This window comes from Cherax quadricarinatus, chromosome 72 (assembly GCF_038502225.1).
Source record: "Cherax quadricarinatus isolate ZL_2023a chromosome 72, ASM3850222v1, whole genome shotgun sequence".
In the NCBI taxonomy this organism is placed as follows: Eukaryota; Metazoa; Arthropoda; class Malacostraca; order Decapoda; family Parastacidae; genus Cherax; species Cherax quadricarinatus.
Genome location: NC_091363.1, coordinates 238,035 through 255,147, shown reverse-complemented (window position 1 = coordinate 255,147; position 17,113 = coordinate 238,035). Strand labels below are relative to the sequence as shown.

The 17,113-nt window shown below is 38.6% G+C and overlaps 1 protein-coding gene across 1 annotated transcript in view; it reads right to left on the bottom strand.

Moving 5' to 3' along the window:
* The window catches only part of knk (protein Skeletor knk), a 176,331-nt gene that overhangs the window by 27,067 nt on the left and 132,151 nt on the right, over positions 1-17,113 (bottom strand). Inside the window, exons 11-13 of the mRNA XM_070100241.1 lie at positions 12,581-12,690; positions 11,535-11,614; positions 7,810-7,913 (exon numbers count right to left, since the gene is read on the bottom strand). Of these exons, the coding sequence (XP_069956342.1) occupies positions 7,810-7,913; positions 11,535-11,614; positions 12,581-12,690 (294 nt within the window). The remainder of the gene's footprint in view (positions 1-7,809; positions 7,914-11,534; positions 11,615-12,580; positions 12,691-17,113) is intronic.

Here is a 17,113-nt window from a genome sequence, read left to right as displayed (position 1 = left end):
TTCATTAGTATTTTTGGGTGTCTGAAACAGATTAACTGGATTTACATTATTTCTTATGGGAAATATTACTTCGGTTTTTGGCCATTTCAGATTTAGCCCAAACTTCTGGAACGGATTAACTTAGAAAACCGGGGGGTCTACTGTACTATGATAATCACACTTATGTGTACCTGTACCTAAATAAACTTACACACTGTGCTGGCATGCGGGTACACATTAAAATCACTAAGAGTGTCTCGCTACAGTTGAAGATACAATAATAATAATAATAACCTCCATTCTTCATGGGGTAGTGGCACAAAATTCTTCCTCCATAAGCCATGCTTGTTATAAGAGGCGACTAAAATGCTGGAAGCAAGGGGTTAGTAACCCTTTCTCTTGTGTACATTACTAAATTTAAAAAGAGAGATTTTCGTTTTTCTTTTTGGGTCACGCTGCTTTGGTGGGATGTGGCCGGGTCATTGAAAAAATTAAATAATAATAATAATAATAATAACCCTGAGGTGCTTTAAATTTCGTATATTACATTAATATAAACATTTTCATTAATCCATCTATGATATTTTTTCAAAATTATACAAGAAACATGCTACATATATAAACATAATATGCACAACCACAATACAACATACTGACATAAATACGAGATGTGGTAGCTGGGCGTCTCGTATGAGTGATGGAAAGAATTACATTTTCTCTAGTCCAACACCAGAGAAAATGCATACAGAATAGTATTACTGGGGGTACCTGTAGAAAAATATCCCACATGCCTCCACCCACAGCATCATTCCCTCTAAAAATGGTGTGTTGCACGAGAATAGGAGTGTTGGTGTTACTTATTGTACTGCATCAACATGAAGACAACTTGTACACAATGTAAGGTGTTTGTATTGTGGGGTAAAAGCTTCACAAATGTATGAGAAATGAACGTGTATGAACCACACGCAGGCAGGAATTAATACATGTTTACCTGTTTACATTCTTCGCGTGTCTCTCATTTATGATGGCATCTAAGGGTAGCTGTTAGAAATAATTAAACTCAGTGAACAAGGTATGTCAATAATAATAATAATAATAATAATAATAATAATAATAATAATAATAATAATCGCTCCGGGGCACTTTAAATGTTGTATATTTCGTGTAGGTGTGGTAGCAGGGAGAACTACCACAGCTGACTTTCTACAACAAATACTCACCTTTCACCCTACATTAAGATTACAAATATTTTAAGGTAAGTAATGAGTGTACTGCATGTGCATTTTATCGCTTTGGGGTGCTTTAAATGTCATACATTTTGTGTAGGTGTGGTAGCTGGGCAAGTTACCACACCTGACTTCTTACAGTAAATACTACTCACCTCTCACCCTACATTAAGACTACAAATATTTTAAGGTAAGTAATAAGTGTACTGTATGTGTATTTTTTAATGCCTAGTTCTATTGCTAACTTAATATTTGATAGTGTAAACATGTTATGAACCATTTATGTACATTAATAATAATAATAATTCACTTTACAGTGGTAGCCTGGAGCCTAACTTGACAAATAAGTGGTGCCCTCCTGTACATTAGATCCTATATTTCAAAAATACTGCATGCATATGAAGTGCTGTTTTTTTTTTTTTTTTTTTTTTTATAGCTGCTCTGATCAATTGTTATTTTTAAAGTGGCTATTTTTCAGTCACTGAAAAAGGCTTTGGGTTACCCACTCTTCATGAACACTTGCCTAGGAAATGCATTTGCTGCTAATTTTGTTGGACCCGTCTGCTGCATAAGTACGGCTTACAAGCCAGTGTTGGTGACATTAATAAGCCAAAATTCTAGCGGTTTCAAATCTAGCAGGAGAAAGCTGGTAGACCTACATGTGAGATAATGGGTCTGCATGGTCAGTGTGTGCAGTATAAAAAAAATCCTGCAGCACACAGTGCAAATTAAGAAAAAAAAACTCCGATCGTGTTTTTGATTTAAAACACTGACTTTGAGGTGTATTTTCATATAGTATTTATGGTTGCATTCTAATTTTCTTGGTCTCATTTCATAGAATGGAAAATATATTATAGAAATAGAGATGATTTTGATTGGTTTCATGATGAAAAGCACATTAACCCTTTCAGGGTTGGTGCCGTACTAGTACGGCTTGCAAGCCAGGGTTGGTGCCGTAATAGTACGCATAAATTCTAGCACCTTCAAATGTAGCGAGAGAAAGCTGGTGGGCCTACTTATGAAAGAATGGGTCTATGTGGTCAGTATGTGCAGTATAAAAAAAATCCTGCAGCACACAGTGCATAATGAGAAAAAAAACTCTGACAGTGTTTTTGGTGGTAAAACAGCAACTTTGCAGTGTATTTTTGTATGTTATTTATGGTTGTATTCTACTTTTCCTGGTCTCATTCTATAGAATGGAAGACATATTACGGAAATTGAGATGATTTTTATTGGTTTCACAATGAAAAGTACCTTGAAATTAAGCTCAAAGTAGAAGAAATGTTCGATTTCTGCGAAAGTTCAAAAGTAAATAAATCAAGCCATGCATCCAATACACGTCAACTGGTGAGTCTAATATTCTTTCACAAATGCGCTGATATTATTTATACCATTTCTACAACATTTCTATACTAATGCAGTAGTCTGCATAACAGTAAATCTTCTATTTTTTTGTGAGAATAAAAATTCAAAGTGGAAAGCAAAAGAAATGTAACAGAGGCCTGGGGATGTGACTAATGAACAGAGGAAATGTTATTTTAGTGCCAGCAATGTCTGTCTTGTTTATTTTTTTTTTATTATTTTTTATTAACACACTGGCCGATTCCCACCAAGGCAGGGTGGCCCGAAAAAGAAAAACTTTCACCATCATTCACTCCATCACTGTCTTGCCAGAATGGTGCTTTACACTACAGTTTTTAAACTGCAACATTAACACCCCTCCTTCAGAGTGCAGGCACTGTACTTCCCATCTCCAGGACTCAAGTCCGGCCTGCCGGTTTCCCTGAATCCCTTCATAAATGTTACTTTGCTGACACTCCAACAGCACGTCAAGTATTAAAAACCATTTGTCTCCATTCACTCCTATCAAAAACGCTCACGCATGCCTGCTGGAAGTCCAAGCCCCTCGCACACAAAACCTCCTTTACCCCCTCCCTCCAACCTTTCCTAGGCGAACCCCTACCCCGCCTTCCTTCCACTACAGACTGATACACTCCTGAAGTCATTCTGTTTCGCTCCATTCTCTCTACATGTCCAAACCACCTCAACTACCCTTCCTCAGCCCTCTGGACAACAGTTTTGGTAATCCCGCACCTCCTCCTAACTTCCAAACTGCGAATTCTCTGCATTATATTCACACCACACATTGCCCTCAGACATGACATCTCCACTGCCTCCAGCCTTCTCCTCGCTGCAACTTTCATCACCCATGCTTCACACCCATATAAGAGTGTTGGTAAAACTATACTCTCATACATTCCCCTCTTTGCCTCCAAGGACAAAGTTCTTTGTCTCCACAGACTCCTAAGTGCACCGCTCACCCTTTTCCCCTCATTAATTCTATGATTCACCTCATCTTTCATAGACCCATCCGCTGACACGTCCACTCCCGAATATCTGAATACATTCACCTCCTCCATACTCTCTCCCTCCAATCTGATATCCAATCTTTCATCACCTAATCTTTTTGTTATCCTCATAACCTTACTCTTTCCTGTATTCACTTTTAATTTTCTTCTTTTGCATACCCTACCAAATTCATCCACCAACCTTTGCAACTTCTCTTCAGACTCTCCCAAGAGCACAGTGTCATCAGCAAAGAGCAACTGTGACAACTCCCATTTTATGTGTGATTCTTTATCTTTTAACTCCACGCCTCTTGCCAAGACCCTCGCATTTACTTCTCTTACAACCCCATCTATAAATATATTGAACAACCACGGTGACATCACACATCCTTGTCTAAGGCCTACTTTTACTGGGAAATAATCTCCCTCTTTCCTACATACTCTAACTTGAGCCTCACTATCCTCATAAAAACTCTTCACTGCTTTCAGTAACCTACCTCCTACACCATACACCTGCAACATCTGCCACATTGCCCCCCTATCCACCCTGTCATGTGCCTTTTCCAAATCCATAAATGCCACAAAAACCTCTTTAGCCTTATCTAAATACTGTTCACTTATATGTTTCACTGTAAACACCTGGTCCACACACCCCCTACCTTTCCTAAAGCCTCTTTGTTCGTCTGCTATCCTATTCTCCGTCTTACTCTTAATTCTTTCAATAATAACTCTACCATACACTTTACCAGGTATACTCAACAGACTTATCCCCCTATAATTTTTGCACTCTCTTTTGTCCCCTTTGCCTTTATACAAAGGAACTATGCATGCTCTCTGCCAATCCCTAGGTACCTTACCCTCTTCCATACATTTATTAAATAATTGCACCAACCACTCTAAAACTATATCCCCACCTGCTTTTAACATTTCTATCTTTATCTCATCAGTCCCGGCTGCCTTACCCCCTTTCATTTTACCTACTGCCTCACGAACTTCCCCCACACTCGCAACTGGCTCTTCCTCACTCCTACAAGATGTTATTCCTCCTTGCCCTATACACGAAATCACAGCTTCCCTATCTTCATCAACATTTAACAATTCCTCAAAATATTCCCTCCATCTTCCCAATACCTCTAACTTTCCATTTAATAACTCTCCTCTCCTTTTTTTTAACTGACAAATCCATTAGTTCTCTAGGCTTCCTTAACTTGTTAATCTCACTCCAAAACTTTTTCTTATTTTCAACAAAATTTGTTGATAACATCTCACCCACTCTCTCATTTGCTCTCTTTTTACATTGCTTCACCACTCTCTTAACCTCTCTCTTTTCCTCCATATACTCTTCCCTCCTTGCATCACTTCTACTTTGTAAAAACTTCTCATATGCTAACTTTTTCTCCCTTACTACTCTCTTTACATCATCATTCCACCAATCACTCCTCTTCCCTCCCGCACCCACTTTCCTGTAACCACAAACTTCTGCTGAACACTCTAACACTACATTTTTAAACCTACCCCATACCTCTTCGACCCCATTGCCTATGCTCTCATTAGCCCATCTATCCTCCAATAGCTGTTTATATCTTACCCTAACTGCCTCCTCTTTTAGTTTATAAACCTTCACCTCTCTCTTCCCTGATGCTTCTATTCTCCTTGTATCCCATCTACCTTTTACTCTCAGTGTAGCTACAACTAAAAAGTGATCTGATATATCTGTGGCCCCTCTATAAACATGTACATTCTGAAGTCTACTCAACAGTCTTTTATCTACCAATACATAATCCAACAAACTACTGTCATTTCACCCTACATCATATCTTGTATACTTATTTTTCCTCTTTTTCTTAAAATATGTATTACCTATAACTAAATCCCTTTCTATACAAAGTTCAATCAAAGGGCTCCCATTATCATTTACACCTGGCACCCCAAACTTACCTACCACACCCTCTCTAAAAGTTTCTCCTATTTTAGCATTCAGGTCCCCTACCACAATTACTCTCTCACTTGGTTCAAAGGTTCGTATACATTCACTTAACATCTCCCAAAATCTCTCTCTCTCCTCTACGTTCCTCTCTTCTCCAGGTGCATACACACTTATTATGACTCACTTTTCGCATCTAACCTTTACATTAATCCACATAATTCTTGAATTTACACATTCATATTTTCTTTTCTCCTTCCATAACTGATCCTTCAACATTACTGCTACCCCTTCCTTAGCTCTAACTCTCTCAGATACTCCAGATTTAATCCCATTGATTTCCCCCCACCGAAACTCCCTTACCCCCTTCAGCTTTGTTTCGCTTAGGGCCAGGACATCCAACTTCTTTTCATTCATAACATCAGCAATCATCTGTTTCTTGTCATCCACACTACATCCACGCACATTCAAGCATCCCAGTTTTATTAAGTTTTTCTTCTCTTTTTTAGTAAATGTCTACGGGAGAAGGGGTTACTAGCCCATCGCTCCCGGCATTTTAGTCGCCTCATACGACACACATGGATTACGGAGGAAAGATTCTTTTCCACTTCCCCATGGACAATAGAAGAAATAAAGAAGAACAAGAGCTATTCAGAAAAAGGAGAAAAACCTAGATGTATGTATATATATATGCATGTGCGTGTCTGTGAAGTGTGACCAAAGTGTAAGTAGGAGTAGCAAGATATCCCTGTTATCTAGCGTGTTTATGAGACAAAAAGAAACCAGCAATCCTACCATCATGCAAAACAGTTACAGGTTTCTGTTTCACAGTCATCTGGCAGGACGGTAGTACTTCCCTGGGTGGTTGCTGTCTACCAACCTACTACCTATATGCTGGACCCTATTTGGAAATTGGCATCTTTTGAAATTTGTGTGAAATTGGCAAAATTGCCAATTTCGGACCACTTTATTGGATAGTTGAGATCAGTAAATGTGTGGTTTCTTGTACTCATTCAATAACAAAAATGGAGTTCTAGCGAAATAGTTATGATTTTTATCGACTAGTACATTGGAATTGGCTGAAAATAGGGCTCAAAGTGGGCAAAATTGCCGATGCGTAAACATCGTCGAGACCGCTAACTTCGCGAGAGCATAATTTTGTAAGCTTTCCATCAAATTTCATACTTTTGGTGTCATTATGACCGGGAAAAGATTCTCTATCATTTCATAAGAAAAATAATTATTTTTTTCCAAAAAATTTCTGACCCTGAGAACAAGTTTGAGAGGGCCTACTGACCCTGAAAGGGTTAAAATTGAGCTCAAAACAGCGGAAATGTTCGATTTTTGCCGTTGTTCAAGAGTAAACAAATGATGTCACCGTCCAATACGTGTCCAACTGGCCAGTCTAATATGCAGTCACAATTGGGTTAACATTATTTATAAAATTATTACAATAATGCAGTAGTCTGCATAACAGTAAATCTTCTATTTGTTGTGTGAATAAAAATTCAAAATGGAAAACGAGTAATATAAGAGGGGCCTGGAGACGTGACTAATGAACAGAGAAAATGTAATTTTAATGCCAGGAATGTCTGCACTGTTTATTCTGGACCCTATTTTGAAACTGGCATCTTTCGATATTTGTGAAATTGGCCAAATTGCCAATTTCTGACCACTTTATTGGGTAGTTTCCTTTACTCAATCGACATAACAAATAAAGTTCTAGCAAAATAGCTATGAGTTTGGTTGACTGGAACAATGGGATTGGCCGAAAATAGGGCTCAAAGTGGGCGAAATCGCTGATGCGTATATACTGCCGAGACCACTAACTTCGCGAGAGAGTAATTCCTTAAGTTTTCCATCAAATTTCGTGCTTTAGGCATCATTACCATTGGGAAAAGATTTTCTATCATTTCATAAGAAAAAATATTCTTTTTTATTTGAAAATTCTTTGACACTGAGAGCAAGTTTGTGAGCAGGGACCTCAACAGTGAAAGAGTTAATCCTATTAACCATGGATTATTGATAGGTGATCCTTTCAGCTGTGACCTTAGACATATGGTGCTGCATTGGGACTTTTGAGTTTAAGCTAATGATGATTAATGCTAATAAAATTCTCAAAAATTACAGATACTGTAGCAACTTTAGTCTTGCACTTCAGTTCATTACATGTGCCATGGTACATATTCGTTACATGTACTGAGATACACGTAATGAACAGAAATTCTCATAACCTCACACTAGACATTTTTTAAAAATTAATTGTCTCATTTCTGGTTTCTTTTGGATAATTTGTGTATAATTTAAGCAAGTACAGTAGATATGTTCATACGTTGTGTTATGGCAGAGTATCCACGTGAACCTCCATCAGGACCCAAGCGAGCAGTGAACTCGCGAGCTGCAGGATCTGCCAAGTGAAACCTAGGCCAACGCTTTCTGTTTTGAAAAAAAAAAATAGACTTTAGAATTGAAAATTAATTTAATTTGTTGACAAAATTATATTTTAAAATATTATTTTCATTATTCCTGCTCATTTTATTTGTGTGCACAGGAAACCACTGATATAACAAACGTAAAATTATGGGCAAAATTCACTTGGTAAATTGTACTTAGAATTTATTTATTTTGACTGTAACCTCTTTTTTTTTTTCCAACAAACCAGCCATGACCAAAGAATTAAAACAAAAATTTCTTTTTAAATTTAGTAATTTATACAGGAGAAGGGGTTACTAGCCCCTTGTTCCCGGCATTTTAGTTACCTCTTACGACATGCATAGATTATGGAGGTAGAATTCTGTTTCATTTCCCCATGGAGATAAGAGGAAATAAACAAGAACAAGAACTAGTAAGGAAATAGAAGAAAACCCGGAGGGGTGTGTGTGTATATATATGCTTGTCTCTGTAAGTGCAATGTGACCTAAATGTAAGTAGAAGTGGCAAGATATACCCAAAACTTTGCATGTTTATGAGACAAAAAAGACCAGTAACCCTACCATCATGTAAATTAAAGTATATCTGTAAATTGTGTGGAGCTGGACGGGCACCTAAAGTCAGTACCTGACCAGCAGTGCTGTGGTTCGTACATCGGTTTGTGTGCAGCTTGCAGTAACAGCCTGGTTGATCAGGCCCTGACCCACCATGAGGCCTGGTCATTAACTGGGCCATGGGTGCATTGACCTTCTAAACACCCTCCAGGTATACTTTAAGTATACTAGTTATACAGTAGAGTACTGTACTTTAGTATATTTTATTACTATTTTTTTTAGAGTTATTCCAATATAATGGGCACCCATATTAATCCATTATATATTGTATTTTCATTGTTTGTTCCATAACCTTTTACCCATGGATGGTGTCAGAATTTCTATACAAGATGGGAAGGAGATGGGGTTTGAAGGTGGCTGTATGGTTGGAAGGGAAGATCATGATAATTGTTTCAGAGGTAGCATTATTTTTTTTTTTAACATGTCGGCTGTCTTCCACCAAGGGAGGGTGACCCAAAAAATGAACACTTTCACCATCATTCACACAATCACTGTCTGTTGCAGAGGCACACGGATACAACAGTTTAGATGTCCCTCCAAACTGCCAATATCCCAAACCCCTCCTTTAAAGTGCAGGCATTGTACTTCCCACTTCCAGGACTCAAATCTGGCCAATCAGTTTCCCTGAATCCCTTCACAAAATATTACCCTGCTCACACTCCAACAGCTTGTCAGGTCCCAAAAAACACTGTCTCCATTCACTATCTAACATGCTCTCACACACTTCCTGGAAGTCCAAGCCTCTCGCCCACAAAACCTCCATTACGTCCTCCCTCCAACCTTTTTGAGGATGACCCCCACCCCCTTCCTTTCCCTACAGATTTATAGAGTACACATATATGTACACATTTATGTATACACACTCGCCTGAGTTTTCCTTAGTTTTTCTTTATAGTTCTGGTATAGTTCTTACAACACGCATGGCTTATGGAGGAAAAATTCTTATTCCACTTCCTCATACCTGGAACTCTCCAGGTCCAGGTATGAGGAAGTGAAATGAGAATTTTTCCTCCGTAAGCCATGTGTGCTGTGGAAGTCAAATAAAAATGCCAGGAGCAACGGGATAGTAACCTCTTTTCCTGTACAACTTACTAAAAATAAAAAAACAAAAACTTTTAAGTTGGGATGTTTGAATATGCATGGATGTCCTGGTTCTAAGTGACACAAAGCTGGAGGGGATAGGAGAGTTTTAGTTGGGAGAAATAAATGGGATTAGGTCAGGGGTTTTTAATAGAGTTAGAGCTAAGGAAGGAACAGCAACAATACCTGGAGAGGGTTTCGAGGATCAATGCCCCTGCGACCCGGTCCTTGACCAGGTCTTATGGTAGATCAGAGCCTGATCAACCAGGCTGTTACTGCTGGCCACACGTAAACCAACGTACGAACTACAGCCCAGCTGATCAGGTATTGACTTTAGTTTCCTGTCTAGTGCCTTCTTGAAGACAGCCAGGGGTCTATTGGAAATCCCCTTTATGTATGCTGGGAGGCAGCTGAAGAGTTTTGGGCCCCTGACACTTATTGTGTTGTCTCTTAGTGTACTCATGGTGCCCCTGCTTTTCACTGGGGGGGGGCTGCATCTCCTACCGAGTCTTTTGCTTTCATAGGGAGTGATTTTTGTGTGCAAATTTGGTAGTAATCCCTCTAGAATTTTCCAAGTGTATATTATCATATATCTTTCTTGCCTGCATTCCAGGATCAGTTATGGTAGGAAAAGAGAGAATATAAATGTATAAATTCAAGGATTATGTAGAGTAAAATAAAGGTGGGATGTGAAAAGTGGGTTATAATAAGTGTTTATGCACCTGGAGACAAGAGAAGTGTAAGGAGAGAAAGAGATTTTGGGAGATGTTGAGTGAGTGCATGGGAAGTTTTGAACCAAGTGAGAGTACTTATGATGGAGGACCTAAGTGCTAAAGTGGGTAAAACTGTTATATAGGTAGTAGTAGGTAAGTTTGGGGTGCCAATGAAAATGGTGGGGGCCTTTAATTGAACTATGTATAGAAAGAGGTATACAAGATATGATATAGCATGTAATGAAAGTAGTTTGTTAGATTATGTTTTTGGTAGATAAAAGGTTGATGGGTAGACTTCAGGATGTGCATATTTATAGAGGAGCAACAGATATATCAGATCATTATTTAGTTGTAACTACAGTTAAAGAGGTAAATGGAACAAAAGGAAAACAGCAACAGCTCTGAGTGGCTCTGGAATGCACCATTTCATTTTGACTTCTTCTCTAATCATTAACATTGTACATAGTGTAAATACTGGTGAAGAAATATATGGGTAAAGAAATCTACCCCTACTGTGTTTGCCTTGCCCTTGCTCTGCCCTGCTGACTGCTTTGTTTGGCTGACTTAGTTACAACCAAGTGCTACAGGCCTTTAGACTACCATCTGTGGTTGTAATACCATGTTATGTAAAAATGGCATGTAACACAATGATCTACTGTATCTTGCTAGCATGCAATGTTAATGCTTAAATTTTAAAGGCAGTTAATTATCAGGAAGTTTGTGTTTACCACAATTTGCGAAGAAAATTATATTTAGAACTGAAAGTTGCAGTATTACTTAGGAAATCTGTATGAGGCAAAGTACAGTTATTGCAAGAGGTGGTTTTTGAAGACTGATGCCATCTGTACACAAGTTATAGTTATTAATGACAATGCTATAAAAAAGAAAATGGATAAAGCACAAACTAAGCTCAGTAAGTCTCTAGAATATTCAGTTGCTGCTAATATAATGTACATTAAAACTGACCACATAATGAAATGTTTAGAAATAAGCTGGGCAATGTCAGCATTTAAGGGCATTTACACATTGTGAGTGGAAAATGCAACACAGGTTTTAGTGCAACTTGCACAGAGAGGTGTCATGGTCTTTGATATGCTCAAATAAAGGTTAGTACAGTATATTATAGTACAGTACAAGCATGAAACAATCTCTGAGCAATCCTATGCCAGTCCAGCAAAAATGAAATAACAAACAAGTGCCTTTACATATCTTATACTCACAGGCTTGGCTTATCACTGCGAGTGAAAGCAAAACATTTCCTCTCTGTTGCCTTCCTTGAGAATGTAAGTTGCTGTTTAACCTGAAAAAATAAACTATGAGCACATTAAAATATCTATTAACAAAATATATAATCTTGAAAACGTGTTTGGTTGTCCATATGTGGCCACTCTTAAAATTGATTATCAGTAAATTACATTCAGCATAAATGCCCAAAGAAAAACAGTGTACAGTAAACCATCAATTTAACAGACTTTGGACATATGGGACCAAATCTGCCGAGTCAGTTCATTCAGACAACAAAGTTCAATAGTTATGTAATTGCTCATTATTGTTACAATTACAGCAAAACAATCTTACCTGCTTACCTTTATTAGTATGCTAAACTGAGAGTTTACTGTACTGCACTACCCAGTATATCAGTTATGAAAAAGTAATACATTTAATTAATGCAAAATCTGTAAAACCGTACAATGGAACCTCTGGTCACGAACGCTTCCGAACATGAACAAAGTGGTTCACGATCAAAAAATTTGCCAAACTTTTGCATCTCATCATGAACACATAACTGGGTGCTGAACAAACACAGCCATTTCAATTTTCACATTCCATGCCATTTTTTTCATGCACCAATTTTCCTTGCTTCCTGTTGTTTGTGTACACTTAACAAAGACCTTTGCCTTGTAGTTTGTCTCGGTCAGACATGCATTCATTTGCTGTGAACTCCTTGTGTTGTATTTCGTGCATTTTTTAATTCATTTCGCGTGTTTTTTTAATTAATTTTTTCTCTATTAAACTGTGCATTATTTTGTATAATTAAGGATTTTTCAAACTTTGATTATTTTTTCTGTGCTTAAAGAAAATACCCCTCACTTAACTCCATTTTACCTTAAAACCATACCAAATGCACATCAGTGTTTTGTTTTTTATGGTTATTCAAGGCTATAACTAACAAATGTTACATAGGGTATCATTAACACAGTGAAAAATCATTAAAAATGTATCTTTAATACTGCATCAGAAAAAGATATAATCAGTGACAACTCACCTTTGACCAAGCATAATGCATGGTTGGCTTCTTAATACTATCGAGTGTACCAAGGGCCCAGATTATCATGGCTTCACCTGTGTCTGGGTATGGTATGTCTCCAGTGTCCGCTGCTCAAAATGAGAAATGGTAGTGAAACAGTTGTGGAAATATGATATACAGTAAGTTTTGAATAGTAAATTAAAAAATGCACATGTACTTTGTAAATAAATGATTAAGATAAAAGAAAAAAAAACGATTACATGATAGATTTTCCATCTCTAAAATTTCCAATTTCCTTTACTTTGTGCAGCACTGCATAACCCTTATGGCTTTAGCAGTTATTATTATTGCTGCAACTGCTGCACATGTACTTTGGAAATAAATCTTTCTTTCTTTCTTTCAACACACCGGCCGTATCCCACCGAGGCGGGGTGGCCCAAAAGGAAAACGAAAGTTTCTCCTTTTACATTTAGTAATATATACAGGAGAAGAGGTTACTAGCCCCTTGCTCCTGGCATTTTAGTCGCCTCTTACAACACGCATGGCTTACGGAGGAAGAATTCTGATCCACTTCCCCATGGAGATAAGAGGAAATAAACAAGAACTAGAAAGAAAATAGAAGAAAACCCAGAGGTGTATGTATATATATATGCTTGTACATGTATGTGCAGTGTGACCTAAGTGTAAGTAGAAGTAGCAAGACATACCTGAAATCTTGCATGTTTATGAAACAGAAAAAAGGACACCAGCAATCCTACCATCATGTAAAACAATTACAGACTTTCGTTTTACACTCACTTGGCAGGATGGTAGTGCCTCCCTGGGCGGTTGCTGTCTACCAACCTACTACCTAGGTTGGAAATAAATGATTAAGATAAAAGAAGAAAACAATTATGTGACTGATTTTCCAAAATCTAAAATTTCCTTTACTCTGTGGAATGTTGCATGACCTTTAGGGATTCTGCAATTTTTGCTGCTGCTGCTAATAATAATACAGTGGACCCTCGACCAGCGATGGCATCGATTAACGATAAGTCTGATTAGCGATACATTTTATCGCAAAAAATTTGCCTCGATTAGCGCTAAAAAACTCGACCAACACTATTCCTTCCCTCTGAGATGCGTCCACTTCTGGCCAGTGTTTACAAAACCCAGCCAGCCACCGCGGTCGCTTCCAAGCATACAATCAGAACATTTCATATTATCACAGCCTTTTTAGTGATTGCACCTGCAAAATAAGTCACCATGGGCCCCAAGAAAGCTTCTAGTGCCAACCCTACAGCAAAAAGGGTGAGAATTACTATGGATATGAAGAAAGAGATCATTGCTAAGTATGAAAGTGGAGTGCATGTCTCCGAGCTGGCCAGGCTGTACACAAAACCCCAATCAACCATCGCTACTATTGTGGCCAAGAAAACAGCAATCAAGGAAGCTGTTCTTGCCAAAGGTGCAACTATGTTTTCGAAACTGAGATCGCAAGTGATAGAAGATGTTGAGAGACTGTTATTGGTATGGATAAACGAAAAACAGATAGCAGGAGATAGCAGCTCTCAAGCGATCATATGTGAAAAGGCTAGGAAGTTGCATGACGATTTAATTAGAAAAATGCCAACAACTAGTGGTGATGTGAGTGAATTTAAGGCCAGCAAAGGTTGGTTTGAGAGATTTAAGAATCGTAGTGGCATACATAGTGTGATAAGGCATGGTGAGGCTGCCAGTTTGGACCAAAAAGCAGCTGAAAAATATGTGCAGGAATTCAAGGAGTACATAGACAGTGAAGGACTGAAACCTGAACAAGTGTTTAATGGTGACACTGACAATGTTGTGAAACATGTTAGGAATGTCATAAAGGAACGGGAGGTACAGGCCTCTATGGGCAGATATGTTGTGCGACAGAGGTCCAGTGACTCTCAAGCTGGTCCTGTGGAATTAAAAGAAGGGAAGTAACCCCGAAAAAGGACTTGCCACCTCAAGTCCTAATGGAAGGGGATTCCCCTTCTAAACACTAAGACCATACACACACTCCCCTCTTCCCATCCCATCAATCATCACCAGATCTTCAATAAAGGTAAGTGTCATGTAACTGTGCATGTCTTCTTCAGTTTGTGTGTATTAAAATTAATATTTCATGTGTTAAAATTTTTTTTTTTTCAATACTTTTGGGTGTCTTGCACAGATTAATTTGATTTCCATTATTTCTTATGGGGAAAATTAACTTGACTAACGATTATTTTGACTAACGATGAGCTCTCAGGAACGGATTAATAGCGTTAGTCGAGGGTCCACTGTAATAATAATAATAATAATAATAATAATAATATAACTGAAAAAAGTTTATTTAACCCTTAAACTGCCACATATGTTGATCAATGGTTGCACATGTAGTGCCACACATGTTGATCAATGGATGTACATGTAATGCCACACATGTTGATTAATGGCTGTACATGTAGTGTCACACATGTTGATAAATGGCTGTATATGTAGTGCCACACATGTTGATCAATGGCTGTACATGTAGTGCCACACATGTTGATAAATGGCTGTATATGTAGTGCCACATGCTGATCAATGGATGTACATGTAGTGCCACACGTTGATCAATGGACTTCGAAAAGGCGATATATGACATGCCCATGCATTCTGCCCCAGGCTCAGACTCATGGAACTCCGTGTTCATCAAGAATTGCAAGAAGCTCCTATCATGTGCCTTTAACATCCTATGGAGAGGGAGCATGGACACAAGGGTTGTCCCACAGTTGTTAAAAACAACAGACCGAGCCCCACTCCACAAGGGGGGCAGTAAAGCAATAGCAAAGAACATAAGAAAGAAGGAACACTGCAACAGGCCTACTGACCCATGCAGAGCAGGTCCATGTCCCCCCCCCAGATTAGACCAATGACCCCACCCCCCCAGATTAGACCAATGACCCCACCCCCCCAGATTAGCCCAATGACCCACCCAGTCTGGTCACCTCCACTCAAGGATGGAGCACTGCACCAGACCCAGCAGCACAAGCTAGTCAGGTCCAACTCACACCCACCCACACCCACTCATGTATTTATCTAACCTATTTTTAAAACTACACAACGTTTTAGCCTGAAAAACAGTACTCGGGAGTTTGTTCCACTCATCCACAACTCTATTACCAAACCAGTGCTTTCTTATATCCTTCCTGAATCTGAATTTTTCCAACTTGAAACCACTGCTGCGAGTCCTGTCTTGGCTGGAAATTTTCAGCACGCTATTTACATCCCCTTTATTTATTCCTGTTTTCCATTTATACACCTCGATCATATCCCCCCTAATTCTAAGCCTTTCGAGAGAGTGCAGATTCAGGGTCCTCAGTCTATCCTCATAGGGAAGATACTGGAGTTCTGCAGGGAAGGGTCCTTGGACCCCTGCTCTTCCTCATTTACATCAATGATCTTCCAAACATATTCCAACACCTGAAACCCATTCTCTTTGCTGACAACATGACTTATGTCATCTCCCACCCTAATCTTGCCACCCTCAACACCATTGTTAACGAGGAGCTGCTCAAAATATCGACTTGGATGACAGCCAATAAACTTACACTTAACAGTGGCAAAACCTACTATATTATGTTTGGTAGCAGAGCAGGTGTTGCGCAACTTAACATTAAGATCGACAACACTCTAATTGCCAGACATAATGAGGGCAAATTCCTTGGCCTATACCTCGACAACAACCTAAATTTCAGCACCCATATCCAACACACAACAAAAAAAAGTATCCAAAACTGTGGGGATCCTCTCCAAGATACGATACTACATACCACAAACTGCCCTTCTCACACTATACCATTCACTTAAATATCCATACCTCACCTATGCTATCTTTGCTTGGGGTTCAACTGCAGCAACACACCTTAAGCCAATAATAACCCAACAAAAAGCCGCAGTAAGAATCACTAAATCCCATCCCTGGCAACACACCCCCCCACTCTTCATAGATCTAAACTTACTCCCTGTTCAGAACATCCACACTTACTACTGTGCAATCTATATCTACAGGACCTTAAATTCCATTATTAACCTTGACCTAAAACGCTTTCTTGATAGTTGTGACAGGATCCACAGGCATAACACCAGACACAAACATCTCTATGACGTTCCCCGTGTTCGACTAAACCTTTACAAAAATTTAATATATTTCAAAGGATCTAAAATTTGGAACACCCTACCTGAAAACTCTAGAACTGCAGACACATTCATCACTTTCAAAACTACAGTTAGAAAACATCTTATCTCCCTGATCCACCCCGACAACTAACTACATGATAACCACCTGGTGGTTCACAATTACACTCACTCACCCACTGACTATAAACCCAGAAATACTAATCTTAAAATAATAAATCCTAACTAGTCATAAGTTTGCCTATGATACTTCAATATAGACACCTTGTATTGTGCCAAAACAAAAGCATTCACATTGCTAAACTCACAAATTATGATGAAGTCACTTAGCCTTAATACCATAATCTGTAAGGATTTAATGTTAAGATTTAATCTAAGTCTGCTCGA